This window comes from Portunus trituberculatus, chromosome 46, assembly GCF_017591435.1.
Source record: "Portunus trituberculatus isolate SZX2019 chromosome 46, ASM1759143v1, whole genome shotgun sequence".
NCBI classification, from domain to species: domain Eukaryota; kingdom Metazoa; phylum Arthropoda; class Malacostraca; order Decapoda; family Portunidae; genus Portunus; species Portunus trituberculatus.
The window spans coordinates 29,362,735-29,389,080 of NC_059300.1; the positions used below are offsets into that span (position 1 = coordinate 29,362,735).

General features: G+C 38.7%; 1 protein-coding gene across 5 annotated transcripts in view; it reads right to left on the reverse strand.

Moving 5' to 3' along the window:
* Positions 1 to 16,326, reverse strand: part of LOC123520143 (meiotic nuclear division protein 1 homolog) — a 24,170-nt gene extending 7,844 nt beyond the window's left edge. Inside the window, exons 1-6 of one of the 5 annotated variants that reach the window (XM_045282085.1) lie at positions 14,802 to 14,955; positions 10,201 to 10,342; positions 9,444 to 9,580; positions 9,061 to 9,166; positions 8,009 to 8,155; positions 1,192 to 1,326 (exon numbers count right to left, since the gene is read on the reverse strand). In XM_045282085.1, the coding sequence (XP_045138020.1) occupies positions 1,192 to 1,326; positions 8,009 to 8,155; positions 9,061 to 9,166; positions 9,444 to 9,580; positions 10,201 to 10,290 (615 nt within the window). In that variant the 5' untranslated portion in view covers positions 10,291 to 10,342; positions 14,802 to 14,955. Of the gene's footprint in view, positions 1 to 241; positions 1,327 to 8,008; positions 8,156 to 9,060; positions 9,167 to 9,443; positions 9,581 to 10,200; positions 10,343 to 14,797; positions 14,956 to 15,993 lie in introns of those variants that run through there. The other 4 variants (XM_045282086.1, XM_045282083.1, XM_045282084.1 and 1 more) reach the window with 4 other exon arrangements.
* Positions 16,327 to 26,346: the final 10,020 nt, after the last annotated feature.

A 26,346-nucleotide genomic window follows, 5' to 3' on the forward strand; every position in this document is an offset into this window, starting at 1 on the left:
TCCAATGTGCAAGCCAACCAAAGGAATAAAGGTAAGAATTTTTTTTTTTCCGATGTTCCGACTTATACCGAAATTCGGGTTACGACGCGTGCCAGGAACGGATCTACGTTGTAACCCGAGGACTCCCTGTATATGGAAAATGCAATGCTGTATTACTATACCATGAATACACTTCACAACCTGGTTGAGAGAATAATGAGATAATTCTTACACATTATAAAAGGCAAATAAAGGGCATAAATTAAAGGTAAACTAGATTTCTTTTGTACATTTGTTCCCAAATGAGACACAACACAACTGGTCTCTTGGCTCTCTTTAAAATGTAGGTAGTACCTAATGGAAATTAAATTCCATCTATATGCAAATTAATAATACATACATAAACTAAATTCTAGTAATCTCAATGCACTATGACGACAAAAAATTGATTTCCATGTGATGTGAACAACATTTCTTGTAATGGTTTCACATTTCTTGTAATGGTAAGTACTTGCAGCTGTACTCCATGTACAGACACCTCTCTACTTGATGAAGTAGCCCCCCTATCTACCTTTCTAACAAAAGTGATGTGTCATATTGGCCAAGGCTTCCTTTGACTGCATCCTGGGTCTACCTTCTTCATCTTTACCTCCACATCCCCTTTCCCTCCATGTCAACTCTAACAAATAATGGAGAAACTGAATTTTCTAGATGTGATCACAAAGAAGGAAGTTCTCTCTTCTGTTTGGAATAGTAATGATACTTTTCCACATCTTTCCACTTCACCAGCCACTCATGAAATTTGCAAATTTTTTACAAATCTAACATTGGGCATTCATTCATTCTCATCCCCTGGATCTTGTAAACATCTCTAAACTGTGCAAGTCATTCATCCTAATCCCTGGATGTTCCAGAACTGTGCTAAGTCATTTATTACTAAGGTATGGGTATGTTTAAATTTTCAAATTACTGGAGATAGCTCTTACAGTCCATTAAGATATAATAATACAAGTAAGTGAACACTAACTAAAGTTAGATCACTGAAATATTAGCAAATGATAAGCAGTCACTGATGAAGTGTTTGAGATGAAAATCAAGTATGAATAGTAAAATGATCAACAAAGAAATTATCATTGAATAAATCAGCATGTATTGCATTATAATGTCAAAGATTAACTGATTAAGGTATCAATGACAACCTGCAGCACACACCTATATGTAATCCAGTTCCTCAGGTATGCTGAACTGCTTGTTCAACATTTCTTCTTCTATATGAAACTTATTCTTGCACCAACTTTTGATGTTAAAAATATTATCTGTCCAGCGGTTGGCAGCAGCTTGAGCCACCTAGGTGGTACAAATTTTTAATATTAGTCATGCACTCCTTATCATAAATTAATCTACTTCTTATGCACCAGGGTTAAAATAAACAGTGATATGACCTTAATAAATATATATATATATATATATATATATATATATATATATATATATATATATATATATATATATATATATATATATATATATATATATATATATATATATATATATATATATATATATATATATATATATATATATATATATATATATATATATATATATATATATCAGATGACATGAGCGGATACCGTATCTGTGAATTTTTCTTACCGTATATCGAATCAAGGGTAGTAATTTCCAAATACCATAACTGTGCATTTACCGGATAAAGAACTAACGATAACGAGGACTTACTGTAATAATAATAATAATAATAATAATAATAATAAGAAGAGAGAGAGAGAGAGAGAGAGAGAGAGAGAGAGAGAGAGAGAGAGAGAGAGAGAGAGAGAGAGAGAGAGAGAGAGAGAGAGAGAGAGAGAGAGAGAGAGAGAGATGTGGGAAGTAGCATAGGGCTGGTGCTAATCCCTCCTTGACTTTCCTCCTCCCTTGAGTCCCTTCCCTTCACAGTGGGGGTTGACAGCCACTACTCAATCACCGGCTAATTTTCAAACCTAGCTGCAGAAGTGACCAATGAATATGTACTGCAGCCTATTTAGACTTTTTCAATGTACAGCCTATTTAAACTTTTTCAATGTACAAGTGAATAATATTTTCTAGAGAAGTGGAGCTCTGATGCATTATCATCCTATCATGCTCCAGGAAGTCACTATTGAATAAACAATCATGTGTGAAAATTTCATGTCAATTAGATGAATACAAATAGCCAAACAAGGACAAAATTATGAAAAATCTTTAGGAGCAAATATCTCAGTGTTTTACACTCAAAAAAACACAAAATTGGTATAAACTCTGATCAACTTTTGTTTGGTATCACTTTAAACTACAACAAAAATGCTATTTTTTTCGTTGGAATTAGATTTTTGATAATGTCGAAAGAAAACGAGGAAAAAAAAAAAAAAGACGGATGGGCAGTTCAACTTGGACCTTACTCCCTGGCTCGGTCAGAGTCTGACTTATCACGAAATCTGAGTTATAGGGGTACGACTTATTGAGGTTCAACAGTATATACAGTGGTATCTTGTAATAATAGACTTCAAAATAATGGATTTCACTCAATAACAGACTGGTCAGATATTAACCAAATACTGTGGTACCTTGCAATAACAGACTTCAAAACAATGGATTTCAATTGAAATAATGGATTTCACTCAATAACAGACTGGTCAGATATTAACCAAATACAGTGTTCCCTCGCTATTTCGCAGTTTGACTTACGTGCCCTCACTGTTTTGCAGGTTTTATACATACTCATAGATACGTTTTGCAGATTTTTCACTATAGCATCACGTGGTCAGTGGTGTCACTTACAAATACTGTACGTACAGTAATTCGGTGAGTTGGTGTGTAATAACAACGACAATGTACGTTACTACGTACGTAAAGTACTGTACATGTATTGTTCATATACATATACAGTGTTCCCCCGCCACTTCGCGATAAAAAAAAAAAAAAAAAAATACAGCCATATCGGCAGCCATATTACAGAAAACACATTTCATGCTGATGCATGAGAGAGGTTTCCCAGCATGCCAAACAAAGAGATGAGTTGACTCAGAGGCTTTGTACATATCCACGGGCACTCATACAAGGCGCGTGATTGGTTCCTGGTGCGAGATCAACCAATGAGAGCATGAGTGGATTTATCCTGTGAGCTGATTGGCTGCGCATCATCGCAGCCTCATCCAACATCTTCCCTTGTTGTATCTCGCCAGTCTCCCAGTCTCGTCCACGCTGTTGACTGTCTCACATACTGTATCTTAGTGTTGTGTTCGCGGTAACTTTTTTTTGTTTAAGTAGTGATTTGTTAAGCCCTTACAATGCCAACTAAGCGCTGTGCCCCTGCGAAAGCTTCCTCTAGTGAGCCCAAGAGGACGAGGAAGATGATGACCATCAATGAAAAGTGAAACTTTTGGATATGATCAAAGAGGGCAGAAGAGGGTGAGTGTTACGTATCGCATGAGAGAGAGAGAGAGAGAGAGAGAGAGAGAGAGAGAGAGAGAGAGAGAGAGAGAGAGAGAGAGAGAGAGAGAGAGAGAGAGAGAGAGAGAGAGAGAGAGAGAGAGAGAGAGAGAGAGAGAGAGAGAGAGAGAGTAAATGTATAATTACCGTATAAGGTTTTATAATAAAATAGATTTAAGTAAAGTACTGTATATGTAAAGTATAAATACTGTTTACATATTTTAAACATTCTGGTATCCACATACACATACACAAAAATTCCTAAGGGGGGGGGAGGCAAATCTTACTTCGCAGTTTTTCACCTTTTGCAGGGGGTTCTGGTATCCATTAACCGCGATACAGGAGGGATCACTGTATTTTTCAACTGTAACAGCAGTTTTTTTCCCCTGTATGGCTACACGGATGAATGCCCATGTGACACAATAAAGAAGCCAAAAAAGGCCCAATGATTATCTACTTTTGCATGCTGGATACCACTGTAGGAGGTAGTAAACACCTACCAAAACGAAAATTTACTCCCAGCAAGATCAAATAGCACTAGTTCAGGGAGTGCTGTGAACTTTCCATTAAAGCTAGTTGTGATCTCACTGAACGTTTCTCTTTGCGTCTCACAACTCATGATGGAAGTCACAGCCTGCCCTCTAAAGACAACTCTCCTTCACACAAAACTACACGCACTTACCACACACACACCCTTCACTTAGAATAAAAATTTTAAAATGTGACTCCAAATCTAGCCTCGGATTCCCTTTCTGGGGAGGAACCAGAAATGTCCCCAGGTCAGACTACTCTCTTGGTGTCTTGACACCTCCCTCAACTTTTCTCCATTAACTTCTGCAACATTTGCAGTCTTAGATCTAATTTTCAATCTGTAAAACACCACCTCTCCTCTACTAAACTTCATCTTTTTCTCCTCAAAACACAGCTGTATGAGGCAATTGACAGTAGTCGCTTCTCTCTTTCCCCCTCCTTTCTCTATCCTCATTTTCGTTCTAAAGCAGGATGTTGTCTCTATGTATGTAATGACTTATCTTGCTCTCGTGCACACGCTCTCAAACCTTCCGAGTTTTCCACCATCTGGCTTCGACTAAATTGTCACTCTCTAACTTAATTTATGTGCTGTCTATCTCTCCCCTAACTCCTCCGACTATAGTAAATTCTTTAACTACTTAACTTCCAAAGTGGAGCACATTTTGTCCCTCTATCCTTTCACGGAGATCTCCATCCTTGGAGATTTCAATGTCCACCACCAGCTTTGGCTTTCCTCTCCCATCACTGACCATCTTGGTGAACTAGCTTTCAACTTTGCTATCCTTCATGACCTAGAGCAACTGGTGCAACACCCTTCTTGTCTTAAAGACACGCCCAACATTCTTGATCTCTTCCTTAACTCTAGTCCTTCTCCTTATGCTGTTATCCTATCTTCTCCATTGGGCTTCCCTGATTAGAAGTCAACCATTTTAGGAACAGGTTGAATGTAGGCAAACTTCCAGCAAGAAGGAAAGCTAGAAGTCAAAAAACATAGTTGAAAGAGTTTGACCAAGCAAGGTGCAAGCACGGGAAGCACAGTTTTTGAGAACAATATGAGGGACCCCATCAGGTCCATAAGCCTTCCAAGGGATTTTAAGCCAGTGAGGGCATGGAAAAGATCATTACAAAGAACTTTGATTGAAGACATAAAATGGTTAGAGGAAGGAGGAGAGGGAGGGACAAGCCCAGAATCATCCTTTTATCAAAGGTTTGAGAGAAGAATTAAGTTTCAGAGACAGATGAACTGGCAGTGGATGAAATAAAGGAGGAAAAGATGTAGAAGTAAAGTTATTGGAGATTCTTTTTGGCCAGATGCCAGAAGTCACGAGGGGAGTTAACCCCCTCAGTACCGTCCTGTACATCCGTACGTGATGGGGAGGCATGGTACTACATACCATCACGTACACTGGTACAGGATACATTCGGAATAAAACTTTAAAACGGTTTGGCTGCCTTGTTTGGCATTAGCAACTAGGATGGTCTAGGCTCCGCCTACTCTGTGACAGCAGCAAATCAGTGAGTGATACATCACGACACGTCACGATGGGGTGGCGTGAACCAAGAGTGACGTAACATAGTTCCGGTTTGTCTGAGTAGGATTATCGTGCTCTGTGCTCCTGCTTCCACGCCATTTTTGTCCAAGGAACTGTGCTGCCTTCTCTGATAATGGAGGTGGATAGTGACTGTAGCTCTGGCTCTGAGTACTTGCCTGCTGACTCAGATGATGAGTTTAGTGATGATGATGACTATAGTGATGAAAGTGACTTAGAGGAACTGAGTGATAGTGAGTTACTGGAGGAGAATGAGGCGGTGGTTGACTCTGGGTGGACGTTCCTGGCTGACATATTCAATGACGTTCGCCCTCACGCCATCCCTGAGTTCAGTGACCTTGACTGGGGGATAAAAGTTTTTGTGTGCACGTGAGGCGCTTTGTTACTTTTTTGATAATCACCCAAGTCATGTCACAGTGACCTGTGACCTGACAGCTTATACCTGACCTCTACTCTACAGCACTGTGGTGCAGTCTTTTTGAGAGAGGGAACACCTCATACTATAGAGTTTTTTCATAATTATTATTATTATCATTATTATTATGATTATTATTATGTGTTATTATAGTGTATATTATGTGGAAACCATTTATATTCATATGTACAGTGCACTTATACAATAAAAATGAATGAAAGTGACAAATACGAGCAAGTTTAGTGAGCGATTATGCGGGCGGTATAGAGGCGAGTCTCACACCTAAGGCGATCGGTGCCGAAGGGGTTGAGTTTGAAAGATTTTGACATTTTCTATTTATGAAGGAGTATTTGGCAAGTTGAAGAACAGACTTGGCATGATTCAGGGCAGAAATATAAAGTGCGTGAGATTCAGGAGATGGAAGGCTCAAGAACCTTTTGTGGGCCATCTCTCTATTATGTATAGCACGAGAACAGGCTATGTTAAATCAAGGTTTAGAAGGTTTAACTTGAGAGAAAGAATGAGGAATGTACATCTCCATGCCTGACGCTATCATCTCTGTTATGCATTCAGCACACAGAGATGGGTCTCTGACATGGAAACAGTAATCATTCCAGGTAAAATCAGCATAATACCTCCTCAGGTCCCCCAACTGACTGAGGCAAAATGCCAGAGGCAGCTCTGCTTTGGGGGATCTTGAGGGATTGTAGAAATAGGACAAAATACAGAAATGAGATTGTGATCGGAGGAGCCCAACGGAGATGACAGGGTGACGGCATGAGCAAAAGGATTAGAGGTGAGGAAGAGATCAAGAATGTTGGGCATGTCTCCAAGACGGTCAGGAATACACGTAGGGTGTTGCAACAGTTGCTCTAGGTCATGGAGTGCAAAGTTAAAGGCTAGTTTACCAGGATGATCAGTGAAGGGAGAGGAAAGCCAAAGCTGGTGGTGAACATTGAAATCTCCAAAAATGGAAATCTCTGCAAAAGGGTAGAGGGACAGAATGTGCTCCACTTTGGAAGTTAAATAGTCAAAGAATTTAGAATAATCAGAGGAGTTAGGGGAGAGATAGACAGCACAGATAAATTTAGTTAGAGCGTGACTATTTGAGTCAAAGCCAGATGGTGGAAAACTCAGAAGATTTGAGAGCGTCGGCACGAGAGCGTTAAGTCGTTGCGCACATAGACACAACATCCAGCTTTGGAACGAAAATGAGAATAGAGGAAGCAGGAGGGAACACAGAAGGGGCTACTGTCAGTTGCCTCAGACAGCTGTGTTTCGGTGAGGAAAAGAAGAGGTCTAGTAGAGAAGAGGTGGTTTCTACAGATTGAAAATTAGATCTAAAACTGCAAATGTTACAGAAGTTAATGAAGAAAAAGGTGAGGGAGGTGTCAAGACATACTGGTTCCACACAAAAAATAAATGAAATTATTGCCAGCAGGCAATAATTGTAATAATGATGCGTCAAGTAAGTCATCGTATCATATAGCTAAATCCTAAATTCTGAAAGATCTCTTACTGTATCCGAGAAAAAAGAACACATCATTTTAGTAGAAACACAACCATGATGCAGTATGCACATTCTCAGATATATCATGAGCTCTAAGAGGACACAAAAATACGCGTCCTCATGTTGACAAGTTAAACAACAAAAGATCTGCTGCCTCCACAACCACATTTTCAGAAAACAATGTCAATGAGGATAATCACCCTGTGTTCAATTTATCAGTTATCAGGCAATCTATTCACTGCTTTAACAATTATATATTGGTTATTGCTGATAAGATTCTCACTATTTTTTTATCAGCTGTCACAATAAATTCTTTGATAATCACGCTCAACTATAACAAGCATACTCGTATATTACCATTTATTTTATAAAGTATTCAAAAGTTTTGCTTCTTTTCAGACTCACTATGCATAGATGAAAAATAATACAACTAAGAGAAATGAGTTAAGTAGCCATGATCAAGGTAGATGAATTAATGTCAACTTCAAATGTGCTGAGATATGATCAATGAAAAGCTCATGCTGGAGAAAACAAAAGGCTCTCACTCTTCCTTACTTGAATGCTCTCCTTCATCTGAGCAAGCACCTCTGGATCACTTTCACGGTATTTTTGGATCTCTATTTGTAGCTTATTCTGTGTCTCCTGCAATTCCTTCAGTGATGCCAGTGCTTCAGTGCGGGCCTCATCCTCCTCACGCCCAACCTTCAAGAAAACATTAGCTGCTAGAGTTGAACATGGTTGTGAAAAAGAAAACCTAAATGAAATATATATAGATTACAAGATACAAGGCATGTCATTTATCTTTGTAATACCTCTATTCAAAAAGACTCAATCATATATGCTTTTTCCCACTTTATCATAAGCTATACCATTTACAGGAAACTACTCCATTTATCACTTTAACATATGTAAGTAACACCACAAGTGAGCCAGCAAGTCCATAACATAAAAGAATAAATGATGTCAAGTACTTGACTTCCAGACATAAGATTTTTCTTATCTTTTCTAGTCATAGACAAAATTTCTTAATAGTACTACTTTCTTTGATAAGCACGAATTTCTTACTATAAAAAATCTAATTAATGCAAAATGTTTGGAATTAAATATACTACATACATACATAAGAAACAGGTGGCTGGCCAGACACATTATTTAATTTATTATTTACTTATTATCTTTTTATGTAAAAAGGACAACTGGCCAAGGGCAACAAAATAAAATGATAGAAAAAAAAACCACTGAGGCGCTGATCCCTTAAGAGTGAAAAAGAGAGGGGACTTTGGCTGGTATAGGAGTCATTATGTTTATATTTTTTATTCTATCTTTTTTATTTATTTTTTTTTTTAATTCCAAATCTTAAATGAAGAATGTATGGGTAGCTAGGTGCATGTAGTTTTGTGTTAAGGAAGAGAGTTGTCTTTAGAGGGCAGGCTGTGACTGCCCCCTTGTGTTTTGAGACACAAAGGGAAACATTCAGTGAGGTCACAGCAGGCTTTAATGATAAGTTTACAGCACCCCCTGAACCAGTGCTATTAGACCTCACTGGGAGTAATTATTGTTTCGGCAGGTGTCTACTGCCTTCTCCAAAAACTCGTAACTAGCATTACCTTTGCTTGTTCCACCTTGCTCACAGAAATCTTTACTTTCTTGTCCACCTCCTGCAACTTGGAGTTCATATCATTTAACTTGCGCTTTCGAGTATTTATGGCTTTACTTGGAAAAGAAAGAAAAGAAAAAAATGTTAAGTGCCTTTGAAATGCATGTTTATTGATGGAAATATCTAACACAGTTATAAAGCACAAAGCTTACATTACTCTATACAGCAATAGCATTCTCCCAGTACATTATTCTATACAAAGATAATATTCTTAATAATATAGTACAGGTTAAATGCATAACACAAAAAATACACCACTATTTATTTTACAATACCAACTACTGATAACAGTAATAGTTTACCCATTCAGTTGTAGAAAAAAGGTATAATTACCTTGGAAAGGCCCAGAAGTATACTGACGTGCCAATCTTTTCTGTGTCCACCATACCATCATCCACAAGAGACTGAACCACATCTTTTACAGCCTGAGAAATAACACCCTTCTCTTTGGGTCCTATTTTCTCCAGCTCCTGAAGACAGAGTGAGCAAGGTGAGATATCAGCTCCTACACTTTCACATGACAAGTGAAATAACTAAGTCACTGAAACAAATGGAAATCTGTAGCGTATATGGAAAAGTAGTGTATGGATGTATATGATACTATTGCATTTGAGTCTCAGGGTTCACAAAGGCTATCTATACTATTTTTATCTCTAATGTCTTGCTCTTGCTGGAAGTGTTTTCAAATGGGATCCCCATACAAGAAGACCCTCCACCTCTTCCTATCCAAACATTCTCATCTTGAATATTGAAGCAGCTGGACTATATTAACACCTTTCACTCATGTATTCCTTCATCCTCTCTATCCATCTCCCGAGTGGTCTGATCTCTACTTCTTTCACACACGTGTTTCTTTTCATTCATTCTACTACATGTGAATCTATCAACACAAGACTGTAAGTGCCAACATAAGACTGTGTACTATCCCACTGGCCTAAAATTTTGAGTCCTTTTGTTCTTTCATATGCTGGTGCTAATTTCAAAGTTTATGTTGGATTAATGAAGGAAAACTGAAATACCCATGTCATATCAAGTATAATGGAATTCTAACAAAATATGTCACAAAGAAAAGTTGATAGTATGTGCATACCTTCAATTGGAAGAAATCTTTCTTTTCATAGAATAGTTCCATCATCTTCTGCCTCTTTTCTTCATGACTGAGTCCTTTCCGGCGAGACATGTTTTCCTCTTTCCTTAAAGTTACTTTCTCTCACAGAAGTTTCTTCCAGTATCTAATGGATAAATATAAGTGTGCTGTTATAGAATATAGCACATTCCAACACACCATAGTGTGGACATTTCCCCTTATCTACTCAAGTTTACTTTTCATCAGCTTTCATTATGTTAAGTTCTACAAACTTTAAGTTCACTAACACTAAAACTCAAGCACATTTGTTTCTGTGTTATTTCTCTTTATCTTCTACAGTCTTCTTCCTAGCTCAGTACTGAACTCTTCCTTCCTTTTTTTTTATTTACTCCTTCCTTTTCTTTCTTTAAATTACATTGATACATTTTTTTTTAAACACATATGAAGAGAAAAGAAGAGGTCCTAAGAAGAGTTTTGAGGGACTCCACTCAAAAACAACTCAGCTGACTGAACTGCATGTTGACCAGCACTTTCTTGTTAAGTTCACCAAAAATTTGTTTGAATCTATGCAAGAAAGATCTAATAGTACATTGTGTTAAAGACCTTAAAGAAACCAAAGAAATAAAGTATGATAATTAAATAACAACCCACTATAACCTGTAATCACTTGATCTATGGGGCCTGAATCCAAACTGGTCACCATGAATACAAAAAAGCTAACTCAGCAAGGATGCAATCTATTGTTTTGACATCCAGACATCAGGTATGTTCATCAGACTAGATTGCAGCAAAAGCCTTATCTTTCTTTCTCTTTATTGATGGCTATCTTTTTTTCACTAAGTGTGAGAGAAGCAGGAGTATCATCTAATTCAAACTTTTTTTCAATGAAAAGGTAAATTTCATCTGGATCCATTACAGAACATGGCTCAAACTTAAGAGATTACCACACTGACAGTGTTCAAGTTTAATGGCCATTCCATGTGAGACCATCAGTGTCTTAAGGAGGGTTCATACATGTCAATATGCAACTGAAATTACAAGTTGCTAGAAGTATCGACTGAGCTCTTCTATGTGAGTATTGAGCCCTTCTAGTCGGAACATGTTTACACATAGCGACTGGAAAGTATCGGCTGGTTGGCAGGAAGTGAATGTAAACAAACAGCTACCCAACAAGATGTGTTCCTCTGGTGACGATGACAACTGCTATCAAATTAAATCATCACAAGTATTCAATCTTCACCTCCAACAACAACCTGCATAGAGGGAAGCAGTCAACGGAGAGTGGCAGCTATCTCATTGAACGCCTATTTCCTAAGCTTTTCTACTGTAGAATTCAATTTTAAAGGTCACAGATGTGCTCTTTTTCCCTCACCAACTCAAAATATCTTCTCTGCATCGACACCACATTTTCAAACCTTTTTTCATGACATCATAACGTAAACAAAGTTGCAAATAGACTGAACAAGACCAACATGTTGGTCTTGTTTTGCAACTGGTTTTTCCAGTTGCTAGGCATCAATGTTTAGTTGGAAACTCTACCAACTTGCTATTTCAGTCACATATTAACAAAAGTGAACCTGCTTTTAGTGGATGGCAATGATATCATCCTTTGCTTGTAGCATCAGAACATCTGATGATCTGCTATTGTCTTTGCTTATCAATTTTTTTTCCATTTAAATGTTTTTGAAGCACTCTATCAGTTTAAGGAACCCAATAATAAGGAACTTCCTGTCTGTGTTTCTGGTATTCTGGAAAAGTAACTTCTCTGTTAATATAAAAAAAAAAAAAAATGTATCTAATGGTTCTTTCTTAATCAAATACCAAGAAACATCTCTCAGATCACTAGCCTGCTTAGTTGTTTTAGATTATATCTCCTTGACTTCACCCTTTTCTTCCCCGTTTCACTTCCCTCATCTTTTCATGACCCAGTCTTGAAGATAAGCTCAAGATTGTGAACAGAGAAGTCTGGATATTCCATAAAGGTGGCAACCAGTCCAACACCTTGGAGAAGCTGAGGCTGAGACAAGGACAACAAATATTCTGTTATGTATATACCCATATGGTATGTGGACAAGTGTGTGAAGAAAAGTGGTGTTGTGGTATGCAAGCACTAGTCATATACCTACATTGCCTACATTCAGCCTGTTCCTAAAAAGGGTGACATTTCTAATCCCTCAAACTACCGTCCTATGCCTTTAATCTCTTGCTTGTCTAAAGTTTTTTAATCTATCCTCAATAGGAAGGTTCTTAAACATCTGTCACTTCACAATCTTCTATCTGATCGTCAGTATGGCTTCCATCAAGGTCACTCTACTGGTGATCTTCTGGCTTTCCTTACTGAGTCTTGGTCATCCTTTTTTAGAGATTTCGGTGAAACTTTTGCCGTCACGTTAGACATATCAAAAGCTTTTGATAGAGTCTGACAAAGCTTTGATTTCAAAACTGCCCTCCTATAGTTTCTATCCTTCTCTCTGCAACTTTATCTCAAGTTTCCTTTCCGACCATTCTATTGCTACTGTAGTTGACAGCCACTGTTCTCCTAAATGTATTAATAGTGGTGTTCCTCAAGATTCTATACTGTCACCCACAGATCTTTCTATTATTCATTAATGATCTTAACCAAACTTCTTACCCTATATACTTCTACACTGATGATACCACTCTATATCTTTCCACGCCCTTTCAGAGACGACCAACCGTTCAGGAAGTCAACAGATCATGCAGCGATGCCACAGAATGCCTGACTTCTGATCTTTCTAAGATTTCCAGTTGGGGCAGAGAAAATCTAGTAGTTTTCAATGCCTCAAAAACTCAATTCCTCCATCTATCAACTCGACACAACCTTCCAGACAACTATCCCCTCTTCTTCTATGACAGTCAACTGTCTCCCTCTTCTACACTGAATATCCTCAGCCTGTCCTTTACTCATAATCGTAACTGGAAACTTCACATCTCATCTCTTGCTAAAACAGCAATGAAGTTAGGCTTTCTGCGGCATCTCCACTAACTCTGTACAAGGGCCTTATCCACCCCTGTATGGAGTACTTTTCGCATGTTTGGGGGCAGGGGTTCCACTCACAGTTTTATTAGATAGAGTGGAATCAAAAGCTTTTCGTCTGATCAACTCCATTCCTCTGAATGACTGTCTTCAGCCTCTTTCTCACCACCAAAATGTTGCATCTCTTTCCATCTTTTATCACTATTTTCATGCTAACTGTTCTACTGATCTTCCTAACTGCATGCCACTCCTCCTGTTGTGGCCTTGCTGGACAAGGCTTTCTTCTTTCTCTCATCCCTTTTCTGTCCATCACTCTAATGCAAGAGTTAACCAGTACCCTTAATCATTACGACTGTGTTGTTTGGGTTTTGGATTTAGGTTTGTGTGTGTGTGTTTGGAGGCGAGGTGGTGAGGTAGCTGCACAGGACTAGTCAGTGAGGACAGGAGCCTTGAAGTCCTCGCACTACCTCCTCACTTCTTGCCCCTACAAGCTGTACCTGTGCCAACTTGTACGTAAATTAAACACAAAGAAGGAAGAATAGCGTTTTCCTGTGACTGAGGAACTTGGAAGGAAAAGGAGTGGCCCGCCTATACACACACACACCGAGTCCAGTCTCACTCAGGGAAGTGGGTCCATGTTGTGCAGCCTTGGGAAGGCCGACAGCACAACAATAACCTCCACTGGTAGACTCTGGAACTCCCTACCTGCCTCTGTATTTCCATCTTCCTACAACTTGACTTCTTTTAAGAGGGAGGTATCAAGACATTTGCTCCCTAATTCTGGCTAACCCTTTACCTATCTTCTAGAGACCCAGCATTCAAGTGGGCCTTTATATATATATATATATATATATATATATATATATATTGTTGCCCTCGGCTGGCCCTCTCCTACATTAAAAGAAAAAAAAAAATAGCGCCCAAGTGTTCCTATGGTTTGGTGAATGAAAATTTTATCTAGCTAATGCCTGGTGTATGGTCTCTCTTCTTTCCCGTATGTGTTACAGTCACAGCTATGACAACCCCGTCTAGGAAAATAGGCTGCAGGGGTCCAGTGAAACCCTTCCCCTAACTTCCATGTGGCGCGTCGGTTGGGAAGGTAGATGTCAGCAAGAATCCTTCCTCTCTATTCCAAGAGCGAGGAGAAACTGGGTGTTCATAACAATATTATACTAACGTGTCATAACGCCACAGTTTACGGATTAGCAATATAATTAACAAAATACAATAAATACGGTAATACAGCAGACACACGGCAAAGGTCAAGACGAGGGAGGAGTGGAGGGCCTCAACAAGTGGCTCAAGTTCTTAGAATCTTTCTCTGAGCGCTCGTGATATGCATATGTATGTGTGCCATAGGGGGAGGAATGGTGGTGGTTGTCTCACGATGCACACTGGTGATTGATCCCGTCGTCAAACAGTAAATTATTACGAATCATGGCTTAAAAACAATGATACAAACACGCCCAGCCTTCACTGAACTAACCAATATTTGCCTCAACATAATACAGATTTATAGCTTACCGCGGACGGGCCACTATCACACAAGTGACTACGAACTGTTCTGCTCATTTGATACAAGAGCGAATATAGACAACTTACTCACCACGCGGATCGCAGCACCGTCAGACAGCTCCACTGTCACGCTGCTGAGTGCCGTCTGATGACCGATTGGCTGCAATGTTTTGTTTTTGGCGGTAACTTTCTGCGCATGAGCATCACAAGGCGCAAGATATTTCTCAGGTTACAGGGAACAAAACATACGAATATATTGAGCCTGATTATAATAATAATAATAATAATAATAATAACAACAACAATTATTATTATTATTATTATTATTATTATAATCATTATTGTCTTTTATGGCACTACCATAATATAGACATCCCGTCACTGGGTTCTCAGTTGGTACTGTTTGTAGGATGCCAGCAGTCAGGGCCGTTTCTAGCTATAGGCGGACAAGGCGATTGCTTAGGGCCCCCAAGCCACCAGGGGGCCCCCTGGGTAGCTTGGAAAATTTTAATTTCCTAAGTCACCCAGGGGCTCCGACGAAAAATTGAAATCTAGGTCCCCCCCAAACATCATCTTGCCTAGGGCCCCCACAAAAGCTAAAAACGGCCCTGCCAGCAGTCGCCAGATCTTAACCAGATATACTGTTGCCAATCTAGCGAAAGAACTCTTCCCTCCCCCACCCAACCCAACCAATCTCTCTCTCTCTCTCTCTCTCTCTCTCTCTCTCTCTAAATTTAGCCTAACGTGACTTTATAACCTGCCTACCTAACGTAACGTAGTTAAGGCGACATGCACCACTGATACGTCTTCCTCAGAACCCTTCTGACCAACAGCTTGGTTAGGTTAGGTTAGCTAGGTTAGATTATAAAAGCGAGAGGTGGGGGAGAGTTCTATTGCTTTATTGGCAACAGTGTATATCTGGCTAATATCTGGCGACTGCTGGAATTCTACAAACCGCGCCAGCTGACGGCCAGTGACAGGACCCGGCCCCTTTCTCTTAGGTAGTGCCTATTAATAACAATAATGATAATAATGATAATAATAATAATAATAATAATAATAATAATAATAATAATAATAATAATAATAATACGTAGTAATAGTAGTAGTAGTAGTAGTAGTAGTAGTAGTAGTAGTAATAGTAGTAGTAGTAGTAATAGTAGTAGTTAGCAGTATTATTATTATTATTGCTACGACCCTCCTTCAACTTTTTCTTCAGGGAGGGGACGCCTCACAATCTTCTCGGGATTCGGGGCGTGTGTGTCGGGGGAGAAGGACTTTACCTGGGTGGCGCGGCGCGGCTAGGGTGGAGCGGCGGGCAAATCGCTCTCTCAGGTCTGGCTGTCTGCTGCTATAGCACCCACTCTCACTCAGCTCAGTCACACAGAGTGGGGAGAAGGAAACACTTCTTCCTTATTTCTCTATATTACAGCAACTATACACGAGTCACCGGGAACAGGTGGCGGCGGCACACAGGACGGGGCACGGGGCGGCAACAAAATACGGGTAACACTTTGTTAGTTCGTCAGGCACTTCCCTGTCTCTCGTTCACTCTCTGACTGCTCCCCAGAGTACGACTTGTTCCTTCGAGGTCTCTTGCTACACTCCTGTCCTCTGTCCTCGTCGGTGCCACACAGTGCCCCACAAACCACGCCTCCTGTGCCGTCGCACCTGCCAGGCAATGTCCTTACGAGTCTATTTCAGCTTATTAGGTCACGCTATCTACCTTAACCGCTAATTACCAATATATCCCTGATAATGCTGGCTACAAACAATTCACACATGCATGCCTTTATTTACACGGTACCGTATGACAATTATCCCAGGGCTGGCCAGTGCCCTCACCCATACACACACACACACTCCTATCTCCCCGTGACCTCCGGGGTCACATCTCCTCCGTCATGGAAGCCTAGCTCGGCGTCCCTTCCATTAAGGTGTGACAGTTTCATAAACACGAGCAACCAACACCTCGCTCACCCTTTAGCTAAAGTCTGCACATATGTACTCATATGTACTATCCATATGTACTCTCTTATGACGCTGCTCTACACTCACACAGGCACACGTACATATCTGGGAGGCTGCTGCAATACACCTTCGCAACATTATTATTATTATTATTATTATTATTATTATTATTATTATTATTATCATTATTATTATTATCAAATAAGTTTATTTGCCTTTATCTCTATTGTCTAGGTGCTACCTCGGTCTCTCTCTCTCTCTCTCTCTCTCTCTCTCACGCGCCGCATTCTGCCACGATGGTGGTAGATTGCGGGGCATCGATTCTAACCCAACTAATGATATCTAGCAGCTATATGGCCTTTGTTGCCTAGCAGCAGGACAAATTACTTCATTGGAGGGGGGCTCCCTTGTGATGACTTAATTTGAGGATTATTTAATCTCTCTCTCTCTCTCTCTCTCTCTCTCTCTCTCTCTCTCTCTATATATATATATATATATATATATATATATATATATATATATATATATATATATATATATATATATATATATATATATATATATATATATATATATATATATATATATATATATTCATTTCACGGATAGTTTTTATTTTTTTCTGTTATGGGAGGCATTATCATCTCCCTCATCTCCCATCCTAAAGTTTTTTTCCCCATATGACGTACCTGTGTGAGGATATCTGCTTATCATCTCAAAGTATCCTAAAGTATCCTAACTTGCCTTAATTTAACCAAATCTAACCCTAGACTCCAGTCGGAGTATCAAGAGTTAACCAGCACTGTCAATCATTCATACCTTTCTCTGGTACCTACACTCTGGATCCTCCCTATCTGTTTCTGTATTTTCTTCTTCCTACGACTTGACTTCTTTTAAGAGGGAGGTATCAAGATATTTGTTCCTTATTTTTGACTAACCATGAAGCACTCATGTGGGCCTGGTTTTTTTTTTTTTTTCATTTGGCTGGCTTCTTTCCTGCATTAGAAAAAAAAAATGTAGACATCATACAGTGTAGATATATAACAGACATCATGTAGGCATCGTGTGGTGTAAGTAGACATCGTGTAGACATCGTGTGATCTAGACATCATGATTATAGACATCGTGCAGACATTGCGGGAGGACCAAAGGATGCCAGTGATTCTGTGGCTATACCAAGGGGTGACCAAAGGATGCCAGTGCTCGTGTGGTTACCGAGATGGGGGTGCAAATGATGTCAGTGATTTTGTGGCTATCAAAGGGGAAGGACCAAAGCACAGAGTAGAGAAGAGATGTGTTCGTGTGGTTACCAAGAGGGTACCAAAGATTGCCAGTAGCTATTCGTGTGACTACCAATGGTGGGAACCAAAAGGGGTAGAAATCGTGTGGGCATCGCTTAGTCATCGTGTAAGCATCTTACGTGGCTACCAAGGGATAGATCCAAAGAATGCCAGTGATTCTGTGGCTATAAAGGGGGAACCATGCAAAGGATGCCAGTAGATCGTATGGCTACTAAGGGAGGGGGGGGGGACCAAAGGATGCCAGTTATTCTGTGGTTACCATGGGGCGACCATAGGATGCCAGTGTTCGTGTAGACATCGTGTACACATCGTATAGCTTTCGTGTTGACCGCGTAGACATCGTGTATAGACATCATGTACACATAATTTTGTATCAGCTAGTCATCCCAGCTAGCACACTAGCTACGTTAATACAACGTTGTAATTTGGTCGAATTTAGGTTATGTTTCGTTTCGGCGTCATAATAATGTTATGAGAATGTAAAATATTGACGTAAATTACAATTTAATATCGCAACGTTATATTTTCACGTTTATTAACGTAAATATGACGTAATATGATGACGTAAACTATCACTCTTTAGCAAAGTTACATTTAACATTCTCGCAACGTAAGTATGGCGTAATGTAATGACAAACTACTACTTCCTTTCAATTTGATATTTTCATGTTGTATCAACGTACGTAAATACGACATAATATAATGACTTTAAATACTACCTATATCAATGTTGTATTTTTACGTTGTATCAACGTAATGGTAATTATTATTACGGTGATACAATATAAAAAGTTTAAGTTTAGAGTGGCCAATCGCAGGCGCAACGGGATCATGGCTGCCAGCATTTAGCCACCCTCGGCCCTCTCTTAAGCCGATGGGGGGTCACCGGTCATGATTTGCTGGGAAAATAATATAATGAAAAAATAATCTACTACTTACTTTCAACGTTATATTTTCATGTTGTATCAAGGTAAACATGACGTGATAAAATTAGGGAAACAACTTAATATCAACGTTGTATTTTTACGTTGTATCAACATATGAAGCTGACGTACGTAATATAATGACGTAAACTGCTATTCAATATCAATTTTGCATTTTTACGTTGTATTAACACAAACTGCAACTTAGTATCAACGTTATACTTTTACGTTGTATCAATGTGATAATGACGAAATACGTAAACTACTACTTAATATCAACTTTGTATTTTTACGTTATATAATCGTAAACAAGATGCAATATAATGACGTAAACTGCAATTAACTTAATACCAATGTTGTATTTCTACGCTGTATCAACGTAATAATGACGTAACATAAATTACGTAAATTACTACATATCTGTTGTAGTTTTACGTTGCATCAACGTTATGATGACATAATTAATACAAAGACAAACTGCTAATATCAGCGTTGTATTCTTACATTATATCAATGTAAACATGAAATAACATAATGGCATAAACGAATTCATATCAAAGTTGTATTTATACGTTATATCAACGTAATGGTCATGTAATATAATGATCAATGTAAATTGTTTCTTTATACCAATCCATCATCTGTCACAATTCACTATCTTCTATCGCCAGTATATGGATGGCTTACGTCAAAGGCTGTTCTACTGATGATGATCTGGCTTTCTTTACGGACTCTTGGTCATCCTCTTTTATAGGTTTCTGTGAAACTTTTGCTGTTGAGCTAGACATATAAAAAACTTTTGATAATCTGGCAGAAAGATCTGACTGGTCTCAAAACTATACCCTCCTACAGTTTCTATCCTTCTTTCTGCAACTTATTCGTGAATTTCCTCTCCGACCGTTCTATTGCTGCTGTGGTAGACGGCCATATGTACAGTTCTTCTAAATCTATTAACAATGGTCAGGATTCTGCCCTGTCACCCACTCTCTATTATTCATTAATGATCTTAATGAATAATAGAGAGTGCATGGGTGACACGACAGAATCTTGAGAAACACCACGGTTGGAAACGCCACGGCTAAGGAAAAGAACAGTGGCCATCTATCACAGCAGCAATATGAGTAGAATGATCAGAAAAGAAACTTGCGAAAAGTTGCAGAAAGAAGGATAGAAACCGTATGAGGGCAGTTTTGAAATCAAAGCTTTGTACCAGACTCTATAAAAGCTTTTGATATGTCTAATGCAACAGCAAAAAAATTCACCAAAATCTCTAAAAGAGGATGATCAAGACTCAGTAAGGAAAGCCAGAAGATCAGCAGTGGAGCGGCATTGATGGAAGCCATACTGACGATCAGATAGGATCGAGATTGTGAAGTGACAGATGTTTGGGAATTTTCATATTGATATTAAAAAAAAAAAAAAAACTAGACAAGTAAGAGATTAAAGCTATAGGACCATAGTTTGAGGGATTAAAACGTTTACAATTGCGTCATGTTTATGTTAATACAGTGTCCGTTTAAGTACAATTATTAACGTTGCTATTGAGTAGTAGTAGCTTATGCCATTTTATTATATAACATCTATATTCATTGAAACTGAACATATAACTTGCAATGATATTAGGTGGTAGTTTATGTCATTGTATTACGTCATCATGACGTTGATACAACGTGAAAATAGTGTTGATATTAAGTAGCATCCAGTTTGTGTCTTCATATTATGTCATGTTTACGTTAATACAACGTAAAAATACAACGTTGATATTTAGTAATAGCTGACGTCATTTAATTATGTCATGCTTATGTTGATGCTACTTAAAATTACAATGTTGATATCAAGCAACAGTTTACTTCATTATTTTACATAATATTTATCTTGATACGAGGGGTGATCAAAAAGTAATGACAGTGAGACCATATATTTTCACGGTACAGAGGTAAATCCAAATAATAGCCTACATTCCTTCAAAGTACTCCCTTCTGCCTGTATGCAGCGTTCCATCCTCCTTCACCACTTCATGAAGCAATCATGGTACTCAGAAGCCGATATACCTCGTAACTCTGAATTGACTGCTCGTGCAAGATCTTGTATGTGATGAAACAGCTTCCCTGCGATTGCACCCTTGATTTTTTTAAAAAACCCAAAATCACAGGAAGCAAGGTCCGGCGAGTAGGGTGGGTGGGGGAAAAGTGTGATCCCCTGCTGCTCCAGGAACTGCACAGTGAGGCGAGCTTTGTGGGGTGCATCATTGTCGTGGTGCAGCAAAAGGTGCGATCGGCGACGGATTGGTGCAGACTTGGCCTGATGTTCCAGGACTTGAGGAAGGACGTGGTCAGTGTAGTACTGGGCTGTGATAGTTGAGTGTTGAGGCATTACATCCACACAAATTGGTCTTTGAGAATTCCGTGGCTCCGTGCTGTACTGAGGCAAGCGACATTTCTGCGAAAATTGAGTACATTTACATTCATTCGATAGCTGGGAGGGAGGGGAGCAATAGGGCAGCAAGTATTGCCTGTTGTGATGTGTTTGAGCTTGTTGCTGTTTGTCTGGGTTACATTTTCTCGCTGTTCTGTGCGATTGCGTCATTGTTGGTTTATGCCTCTAACTGGATACATGGATTTTTCGAAAGAAGGTTGCACTTTCACAAGGTGGAAACTCGGGAAAAAAGTAACGGAGATCAGAGGGGAATTATTGTAAGTTTTTCCCGAGTCTATTCCATCACTGGAAGCTGTTTCCCGCTTGATTCGAGCTTTCACAGCCGGAAAAATTCTGCTAGAAGATGATCATCGTCCTGGCTGCCCTCCACATCCGTGACCAAAGCAACAACGGTCCGTACACGTTCCATCATTGATGAAGATCCAACTGTTACTCTTCGATTCTTATCCTTGGAGCTTGGTGTCAGTTATGGGAGTGCACATGACATCGTGCATGAACACGAGGGCTGAGGAAGAAATGTGTTCGATGGATACCTCATTTGCTTACAGAAGAGCAGAAGAGCGAACGGGTACGGATTTGTCGTCTATGGCTGGCTGAATTCGAGCCAAATGGTCCAAAACGGTTTTCAGATGTTGCTACTGGAGATGAGTGTTGGATTTCCTTCTTCACCACCAGAGACAAGCAGTCTAGCTTGGTGTGGCTGAGTGATGAAGAGCCTCGATCTCAGATTTTGAAGGAAAGATTTCGCAGCAGGAAGTGCCTTTTCACCATCTTATGGGATGTTCGAGGTTTTGGACATAAAAGTTATTTTTTAGAAATAGATTATAGTCCTGTCACCAAGAGCCAACAGTAAAATTAGTACATAGAGTCTACCACGTGAGTTTTACATTTGAATAACTCCTGTTGTCTGTGAGGCAAAAGTCATTCCATATTGCTGTGTCATAGATGTTAAATTTACCTTACCACTGAGATCACATACATTACTGGTACCACACTATAGTAATTTCTTCTTTAATTTTTTACAAGAACATTTCAATTTTCTTTATTTTCTACAAGATACATAGTTAATTTTTACATAACTTTCCCCTCAATGTACGGTACTTGTTATTCAGCCAGATTTTGCCAGAGGAGAGAAGGATGGTAAAGAGCCTTGCTTATTTTCTATTCTGTCTTCCCACATAAAATTTACAAGCACCAATATCTATTCCAGCATAAATTACCAGCAGGTTCTTTGGTACAAGTTTTTCCTGTGTCCCTTTGTGTATAGTGTACACCCTCAGCAGGCCTCAGGATGGATCATAGCACACAGGAGCCTCACCTGCACTAGGCAGCACCAACTGGATGAGGAAGGTCATGGTGGAAAGAAGTATGTTAGATCTATAGTGAGTTTACTATCTACGAAAAAATTACACATTCCTTGTTTCCTCTAATTTTAATTTACAATTACATGGCTAAGCAAAATATAAGATCATATGGTATATATATATATATATATATATATATATATATATATATATATATATATATATATATATATATATATATATATATATATATATATATATATATATATATATATATATATATATATATATATATATATATATATATATATATATATATATATATATATATATATATATATATATATATATATATATATATATATATATATATATATATATATATATATATATAAAACTATAATTTACAAGAAAATAAAATATGCCTTTTCAAGAATCTTTAAAGCGTTTTATTCCCTGTTCATGTTAATTTGTTTCAGACTCAAGAGAATTGATGACAACTGCTCTCTGCACTGTAGGTGAGGTGCAGCACAACCCTCATTCAAGCTGCTTCAAGTGATTACACAATTGTATAATGAACAACCTGTCTACAGTAACCTTAAGTCATTTAATATAATGTGGCACTCCAGTATTCACATATGAACCATTCACTTACCTATGTACATTAAATTCCCTGAATAGCCAAAACGAACATCCAGCACTGAACCCTGCCAACCCCTGTACAGCAACATTGCTGGAGGATGGCCACCACACCCTGCCCACAATACTGTACAACAGTTCTCCTCTAAGTACAAGCCACCAAACTGATTATAAGTACACAATGATCAATCTTGGCTCATAAATGAAATAGGAATGTGTCATTCCTGTCTATCACTATATGATGTTATGCATTGAATGAAAAGAGTTTTTCTTATTTCAATTTCATCTAAAGATCAACAACCAATATCAACTGCATTCTGTAGGTAATGGATTTCTTACCAAAGGATGCTTGGCATTGTTGACAGAAAGTAAATTTCTCTATTTGAAACTAAATGCATCCCTATCTTAACATACAGAGATACACAACAGTCTCACTTGCCTTCATACTTTTATTTCCCCAAGATACAAGATTCTTACTGTGAGTGCATTCAGTGTGACTGTCCTAACAAATGGCACTCATGTGTCACACCTGTAGCTGGCTCTCACATCACAATTTTGTAAACTTTATTGAGTATGAATTTAGAAAATTAGTCTCTTCAGCAAGTCCATAATAAAATTACAGCAACCAGACACCACAGCACACATTATAACGAGCAAATAAACAGAGCAGAGAATTCCATCACTCATTCCTGTCTCTTCCTGTCTTGTGCTAATCACTGGGGAATATTTGTATGATTCACAAGAAAATGTAATGTTACTGCTGTTGCATCACATTGATGGTTGCATATCATAGATATGTACAGTAAAGTATTAGGTCATTTACTTGTAACGTAAATCAATAATAATATCTCATTTATTAGTTGTGAAAGTTATGTATCAGCATTCTGAGAACATTCATACAACTGTATGTTTTACAAAAATATGTGTCATTACAAGCACTAAGAATAATGGGTTGCTGTTGTGGACCATTCACACCAAACTAAAGTTTGATGTTTCACATGAAGCTTACGATAAATGCTGACAGACTTGTAAGAGAAAAGTGCAGAATGACATTAAACATGTGACTTGTTCTTTACTTCATAGAATTACTTGATGTAACAGCTGTCATTGTCTTCCTGTACACACAGCAGTGCAGCCATCATGGAAGTCTTCTGCTTGCCATCAATGTCAAGGACAAAATGGACACAAGGAAATATTTTCCTCCATTTTTCAGATGACTCTGTCAGTGACAGAATTAATCTACCACTCATGTATGTGACAACTCTAGTATGTAAATGATGCACCAATCTGTATGTGTGTGTGTGTGTGTGTGTGTGTGTGTGTGTGTGTGTGTGTGTGTGTGTGTGTGTGTTTCACTGTTTGATCTGTTGCAGTCTCTGACGAGACAGCCAGACGTTACCCTACGGAACGAGCTCAGAGCTCATTATTTCTGATCTTCGGATAGGCCTGAGACCAGGCACACAACACACACCGGGACAACAAGGTCACAACTCCTCGATTTACATCCCGTACCTACTCACTGCTAGGTGAACAGGGGCTACACATGAAAGGAGACACACCCAAATATCTCCATCTGGCCGGGGAATCGAACCCTGGTCCTCTGGCTTGTGAAACCAGCGCTCTAACCACTGAACTACTGGGCAGCGTGTGTGTGTGTGTGTGTGTGTGTGTGTGTGTGTGTGTGTGTGTGTGTGTGTGTGTGTGTGAGAGAGAGAGAGAGAGAGAGAGAGAGAGAGAGAGAGAGAGAGAGAGAGAGAGAGAGAGAGAGAGATTATATCAGGGATAAGATCATTGTTATGATGCAAAAGATATTTTATCAATTTATCAGTAAATTAACTTGGTGGTCACCTCTTATATAAATGTAACACTTCAGAGACATAAAATATTTTGTGCACAATAAATGATGGGTATAATACCTAAAGCTTCCCTTCATATTGATCTAATATTGTATCCCCAACTTACAGATATAGTGTCCCCTGTCTGCCAAATGACACACCTGGATCCTGCACTGGCACACCAGACTGGGCTGGATCAATGTGTCATGCTTGGCAGGCTGTGTCTTCACTCACTCTGCTTAACAGCACAAGAGAAAGAGTATTTAGTAAAGAAAGGAGATGTTGTAAAAAAATTACAGCAGGAAAACACAGCACTTGAATTGACTGTTCACAGTGAAGCTAAGGACACAGTCACAGAGGAAGTCAGAATCCAGCATCTCTGTGTGGAGTGTGGGCCAAGTGCATCATGAGTTGCTACTGCTGCAGGTGTTACTAGCTAAGGTGTTTAGGATTTCAGACTTGCAACCTTACACTGTTACAAAATCTATTATAGAATACTTACTAACAGTTAGAGTTATCAGTGGTATTGTATATTAATTAATTCAATACAGTTGCATATATAGGTTATCTATATAATAGGGATGAATATTTTGCATGTGAGAAAATGTCATAATAAGCCTCAAATTAGGAAACTGACCTATCCTGAAGTCACTCTACTCAGCACCTGGGGCTGAAAAAAGGTAAAAATGAGCACAACATCAAAGGACTCTTGCAGTGCTCACTCAGGGCTAAGCAAACAATAGTAACAATAAATCAAAGTTTATCTTTAGCAGTAGACTTCAGGTTGATGCCAAAAGTAATAAAGTTTAGTTAGACATGTTAAAAAATGGGATACAACTAATGATAATGTCTAGTGATAGTAATTGAAAAAAAGTCACATTCAGGTTTTTGGTTATTGAACATTATGATGAAGTAAGAAGGAAGAAGCCTGCACCCAAGGTTAATGGAACACCTGTGGTGCAGTGTTGGGGACCTGGTGTCAGCTGCCACACCCTTACCCAGTTTGTACAGGTGAATTAATAATATATATAAAATCTTTCACACACAAAAATTGTTATAGGCACATATCCAAACACTTTATTCAGTTAAATGTAGAAACACTGATGATATGAATACTATTACTAGGTAAATATGATATACACTTTCTTGTAGGAGGAATACAATGAGAGTGCATCATCAGGCATCAGGCGTGCTCCAGACACAGTACGTACATTTCCAACTACAAGG